Raw genomic sequence first — 6208 nt, 5'->3', positions numbered from 1 at the left:
GAAGGTAAGTGGACATTGGTGGCTAGTATGCGTGTGTGTACTCACACACTGCGTCAGCATCCACACTCAGCTGTGTGCTGAAAAAAACAAAACAAATCCATACTACTATAACCACATGTCAAGAATGTCTTATAATTATTAACATGCTAAGAGAACTACTGTTGCTATGGTTATATAGCTCTAATTGATTGTTCACAAAATTGCACTGAGGTGTTCATTTTTAACCCACATTTAAATAACATCAAGGTGAATCAACTAAAACTTAAAAATCACACAAAAGTTTATAGTTAATAAACTGGCTAATACAATTGCTTTCATAATAAATATGACATTATATATAGACCTACTAGGTTTTTTTAATAAAACAGTTGATTTACTGTGTGTGTGTGTGTGTGTGTGTTGTATATACAGGAGTGTGTGAGTGAGCCGCTCTTCATGCTATACTGTGCTATAAAGCAGCAGATGGAGAAAGGGCCGATTGACGCCGTCACTGGAGAGGCGCGTTATTCCCTCAGTGAAGATAAACTCATCCGCCAACAGATCGACTACAAAACACTGGTGTGTGTGTGCGCGTGTGTATGAGCAAGTCGATATACCACATCATCAAAGTGAAGAGCACCCAAACACACACCAGCAGGGAGCCCTTGGGCTTATAATAAGCATAAAAAAATTCATTTAACATACGAATTAAAGTAAATAGAATACATTCATATATTCACTCTGTACCACGTTTCCCATAATGCAGTTTGGTATAGAAAAGGAAAATAAAAATGACCTTTGTATGATTAAAGTAATTAATGATTGTATCTTATTGTGTTTAATATGAAATGATTTCAGATTATATCACTGTAACACTGTATATAACCAACACAAAACACACAACTCAGGATGTTAAAATATCTGCATATCCATTCTTAGTGAAGCCACTGTGAATCCTTGCATCCTCCAATCTCTCCGCTGCTGCTGGCCTCTTTCACCCTCTCCCTCTGCCTGTCTCCCTCTCTTTATTCTGTCTTCTGTGCCTGTCTTTCTCCTTCCCTCTTGTCTCACTCTCATCCTCTTTCTCTCTCCCTCTTACTTTCTCTCTGGTCCTTATCTCTATCTGCCTCTCTTTCTCCCATTGTCTGTCCGTTTCTCTCCCTGTTTATCTGTTTCTCCTTCTGTCCCTCTCTCCATCATCTTTCTTTCTCTGTGTAGACGGTGTGCTGTGTGGATGGAGATCAGGAGGATGGGGGTGTGGAGGTGGTGGTGAAGGTGTTAAACTGTGACACCATCACACAGGTGAAGGAGAAAATCCTTGACGCCATCTATAAGAACGTCCCGTACTCTCAGAGACCGCGTGCAGGGGACATGGATTTGGGTACACACACACACACTCTGTCTGTCTTGCTCTCTCAGCAACGTATGTGTGTGTGTGTGTGTGTATGTGTTGTACGTGTGTCAGACAGATGGACAGACAGATTGTTAGGCGCTATCGTTAATTTGAACAAAGGATGCCAGCCAACTTCATTTAGATTAGCGAAGCAGACTGTTCATCATCTGCTGTTCATTATAGTTTTTTTGTAAAAATCTTTTTTTTTTTTTTATAAAATCAATTATTCTGCATGTGTTTTTCTGTTCCGTTTCTGACTTGAGAATAAATCTGAATCCTGGAGTCGAAAGACAAATAAAGTCAAGTCCTTGACTGAGAGCTGGGTGACTTCATTGGTTATCTAACACTAATACATGACTTTCTTTATTATTCTGGAATCCCTTTTTTAGGCAGACACAGTTCTGATGTTCCACCGTCTGAGAAATGTTCCAGTTCACGACAGGAGATTAGACATTTTTTTAGACTCCAGCTCAAGCACAAAGCTGTTAAAGTAATTATTCAGCTAAAAAAAATAATCTCATTTCAGCACAGTGTTCTCGTTATACCATGTGGTTCATCAGTGGTCCATCAGCAACAAGACATGTATGAACTGATGTTTGCTTCTTTGTTTCTGCACCAAAACCACAAAGTTAACATTGCTGACAGATAATAGAAGTGTATAGCTTCCAATTTAACAGGATACAAGTGCAAAAACTTAGTGTGTGATTTATTAAATCAATCCATGTGTCGTCATAAGAGATCCACTTCCAAATTAGAAGTATTCAAAATCTTAAGGCAGTAAAAACAGATTAGCATCAAGACACATGGAACTGGAACCAAGACAAACGACTTGAACTTAACAACAGAAATAACTTTGCAAGGATATTACGACTAAATCCTGTAAATCCAATTTGAGCGTAGGGCTGTTAAAGGAGCAGACAGCAGACGCGTGTGCAGAAAACCAGACGGTCTAATTTCTGGTGAGTGTCACGAAGAGTTATACTAGAAATGGCACACAACAGTTACAGAGCTGGAAGTCGATCAGAGCCCTGAGTGATGTGGATTACAGCACGATGAAGATAACTTCATCATCTCAGGGTTGTGACCAGTGAGGGGGCAGCTGATTTTATCCTGAGTGGCCAGGGGCTGATAGATTATTGATGACAGTGAAGGACAAACCTACTTCAATTATTTAAAGTGGAAGTGATTGTTATGGGATAGAAATGAATTTTGCATGCACGCACCCTTCTCTCTTACTCTTACTGTGAAAGAGAGAGAGACAGAGAGAGTGTGTGTGTGTGTGTTAAGTGTATCAGAGGAGGTCAGGCATCCTGGAGCATGAGTGTTTTAAAATCTAGATCACAGACTGTTAGTCTATGTGCGTCTTCTTGAATTTTAGGTTAGTCACATGACAAGTGACAGCTTAAAATGTGTGTGTGTGTGTTACAGAATGGCGGCAGGGCCGCACAGCACGTGTGGTCCTGCAGGACGAGGACATCACCACTAAAATTGAAAACGACTGGAAAAGACTCAACACACTCATGCACTATCAGGTCATAACATTCACTCACAGATGCTAACAGGGCTAACGACTAATGGAAAAATAATGTAGAAGAGTCCATAATGCTAACTGGTTACTGTTAACCTATAAGAATATTAGTCCATGCATATTAGAGCAGCCAAAAAATGGGACTGACTTGTAAATTTAGCTGCTGTTTAAACACATTTAAAATATATATTTTCTGGTTATATACACTATGTTGCCAAAGGTTTTGGGACAACCATCCAAGTTATTGAATTCAGGTGTTGTTTTTCAGGGGTTGGGCTTGGTCCCTTAGTTTCAATAAAAGGAATCCTGACCTCAACCTGATAAAACACCCGTGGAATGAATTAGAGCAGAAACTGCGAGCCAGGCCTTCTCATCCAACATCAGTGTCTGACCTCACAAAAATTCCCATAAACACTCTCCTAAACCTTGTGGAAAGCCTTCCCAGAAGAGTTGAAGCTGTTATAGCTGCAAAGGGCGGGACAACTCCATATTACATTCATGTGCAGGTAAAGGCAGATGTCCCAGTTTTGGCCTGGCTCAAAGTCTCCACTCTAATTCATCCCAAAGACGTTCTATGGGGTTGAGGTCAGGCCAGTCAAGTTCCTCCACACCAAACTCACTCATCCATGTCTTTATGGACCTTGCTTTGTACACTGGTGTGCAGTCATGTTGGAACAGGAAGAGGTTCTAACCCTTCCTGAAAAAACAACACCTGAACTCAATGATTTGGAGGAGCGTCCCAAAACCTTTGGCAATATGGTGTATATTATTATATTTATTATTTTATATATTGGATATTACAGAAATAGTTTGCAGATGTTACATGATTTCACCTATTGCACATACTGTTCAGTCTAACACGGATATCGGCTTTGGACGATGTAAAAGACCTCATAATACTCATAATACCTTCAGAAGATTATAGATGTGTGTGTGTGTGTGTGTGTGTGTGTGTGTGTAGGTGTCTGATCGCTGTGTGGTGGCTCTGGTACCTAAGCAGATGTCCTCCTACAACATCTCAACGTCAGCCAGCTTCCCTCGGAGCTTCAGCCGATACGGTGAGTCTCTGATCCTTTGGTTCTGCAGGAGAAACACGAGGAAAAAAAATGAAACATTAAATATCAAGATGCTTAAAAACACTATTTCTTATGGTTTACTCCTTCTGCATAACTACTTTCTCTCTCTAAAGAAATCTTCATCGTTGTCTTTACTGCATTTCATTTTAACAAAGTCTAATAAAATTCTGTTGATGTGAATTTTCTTCACGCCATGTCAGAAAAACTCACATGGTGAACAAACGACATAAGTGCAAATTTACATAAAATTCTGTAAATGTGAGAAAAATGAAGTAATTATTCAAATGTAAACAGCGTTTTTATAAACATGGCTCGTTATATACACACACAATTCCAAGCCGTATCAGGAATATAACGCTATACTGAGTTTCATCATTAATAACCAGGTTTTCTTATATTATAGGACACGTTTTTGAATTAGATCACGCTTAGTCTTAAACTAAAATGGATTTCCCGGTGTAGGAGAGTAATTAGGAGTTTAGTCTAAAAACAGAACAAACTGTTTGTGTTGTAGCCAAATTTGGAGTTTGCACATTAAAAAGCTAGAAAAATAACACTGATCTTTTAGATATGATTAAAAGAGTGAGTCCTCTTGTCTGAGGTGAGTGATGAATGGAAATGTTTAATATCATTTGCGAGTAGTGAGTTTCCCAGACTGTTGGTCATGTAGCTGATGTCAGGGCATGTCAGTTTACACCATGGATTTTATTTATTTTTTGGTATTATTACTAATAGTAAGATTACACATTTTTAATTTATTACCATTTCAGTTTGCTGCACTTCATCCACACATGCAATAATCTGCCTCTGATTGTCAAAAACATCATCAAGCCCTTTAATGTGGAGCTGATGCGTTTAATATTAATTTTAATCTGTCCAATTCATTTCCTTTGGATTCTTAACCTAGCAGACCATATTAAAATGATTTATTTATGTGCCATTAGGAAGGAGAAGAATCTGAAATGATGCTTGTGAGTCTCAGGAAAAGTTCAGTGCAGACCAGCTCTTTTGTTCATTGTGAGATAAGTGTGTGTGAGTTAATGAGTGTGAAAGCGTGCCGTGACCCTGCAGTGTGAACGAGAACTTTCTACAGAATGACCTTGTATGATGAGCTCCTCAGTGCGGAGGAGGCGAGAGTTCAACCTGTCTAATCTGCTGATGGAAGCAGAGGCTAATTAGGTAGTGAACTGTGTGTGTGTGTGTGTATATACATATCCTACTGTGTGTATCATTAGCCTCTTCATCTCTGCTGGCACAGAGCCTGAGGATGAGACAAGCCAACATTCACACTTTCTCTGTAAAACACAGAACACTTTACAAACTGAACCTAAATTAAATGATAATTACTGAAATGGTACAATGTTTTTTTTTTTTTTTTTTTTAAATAATACCCTTTTAGACCAAAGACTAGGTAAGAAGTATGCAAATGATTTATATCTCTCTATTTCCATCTATGTGTTTATTATCTCTATAAGTTGTTTGTAAATGTGTACATAAAAAAGATCATGTGGGAAATGGAGCATTCCACTTTAAACAGACGTTTCCTCATAAGCATGACCCTAGTCTTCAGTCAGCTGAGGCATTTGTTCACAGCTACATGCAGACACACTGACCAGCTCTTGATCTTTAATCATAACTGAATGATTAGTTTTATTTGTTTTAATTTATGGAGGTTTTTCTGGCTCACATTCTTTATTTTTTCATATTCTTTAATTACTGCATATAATATAAAGCAATACAATATTCCTGATTGTACTCTCAGTCACTATAGACTGCATGATTTGAAGTTAATTGCAAGTAAATCTGTTTGGATCCAGCTTGATAAATGAAGCATTTCTTAGGTAGTCTGCACCTCTTTAGTCAGATTACTGAATATATATGAAATCTTGGTGAGGAATTAACTTAAACAATAAATTAAGTTTTCAGTATTTTTCCTCCAAAATCTTAAATACGCATTAGTGGTGTTGGAGGTCACTCTCGCCTTTTCTCTCCTAGATTCGGTCCTTCGCTCTGTGTCAGCGGGCAGTCCAGAGATCTCACGCTCTCGTGTGCCGATGATTACACCAGACCTGGAGAGCGGAGTTAAAGTTTGGCATCTGGTCAAAAATCACGAACATGGAGACCAAAAAGAAGCTGAGCGTGGCAGCAAGATGGTGTCTGAGATCTACCTGACCCGACTTCTAGCCACCAAGGTCAACCACACACCCACATACACACACACACACACCCACA

The 6208-nt window shown here is 38.9% G+C and overlaps 1 protein-coding gene and 1 long non-coding RNA gene across 10 annotated transcripts in view; one reads left to right on the top strand and one right to left on the bottom strand.

The window, feature by feature from the left end:
• Nucleotides 1–6208, bottom strand: part of LOC131342583 (uncharacterized) — a 125205-nt gene that overhangs the window by 970 nt on the left and 118027 nt on the right. For 2 of the 3 annotated variants that reach the window (XR_009203052.1, XR_009203051.1), the window contains one exon: nucleotides 3893–3980. This is a non-coding gene — a long non-coding RNA (uncharacterized LOC131342583). Of the gene's footprint in view, nucleotides 1–45; nucleotides 78–3892; nucleotides 3981–6208 lie in introns of all 3 variants that reach the window. The other variant, XR_009203050.1, reaches the window with a different exon arrangement.
• Nucleotides 1–6208, top strand: part of LOC131342573 (plexin-A2-like) — an 84362-nt gene that overhangs the window by 74816 nt on the left and 3338 nt on the right. For all 7 annotated transcript variants that reach the window (XM_058373637.1, XM_058373635.1, XM_058373636.1 and 4 more), the window contains 6 exons: nucleotides 1–4; nucleotides 412–558; nucleotides 1198–1360; nucleotides 2801–2904; nucleotides 3862–3958; nucleotides 5972–6168. The exon at nucleotides 1–4 is cut by the window's left edge and continues 63 nt beyond it. In XM_058373637.1, coding sequence (XP_058229620.1) covers nucleotides 1–4; nucleotides 412–558; nucleotides 1198–1360; nucleotides 2801–2904; nucleotides 3862–3958; nucleotides 5972–6168 — 712 coding nt within the window. The remainder of the gene's footprint in view (nucleotides 5–411; nucleotides 559–1197; nucleotides 1361–2800; nucleotides 2905–3861; nucleotides 3959–5971; nucleotides 6169–6208) is intronic.

This window comes from Hemibagrus wyckioides, linkage group LG21 (genome assembly GCF_019097595.1).
Source record: "Hemibagrus wyckioides isolate EC202008001 linkage group LG21, SWU_Hwy_1.0, whole genome shotgun sequence".
In the NCBI taxonomy this organism is placed as follows: domain Eukaryota; kingdom Metazoa; phylum Chordata; class Actinopteri; order Siluriformes; family Bagridae; genus Hemibagrus; species Hemibagrus wyckioides.
The sequence above is the reverse complement of the archived record's forward strand: the minus strand, read 5'-3'. Positions and strand labels throughout refer to the sequence as shown.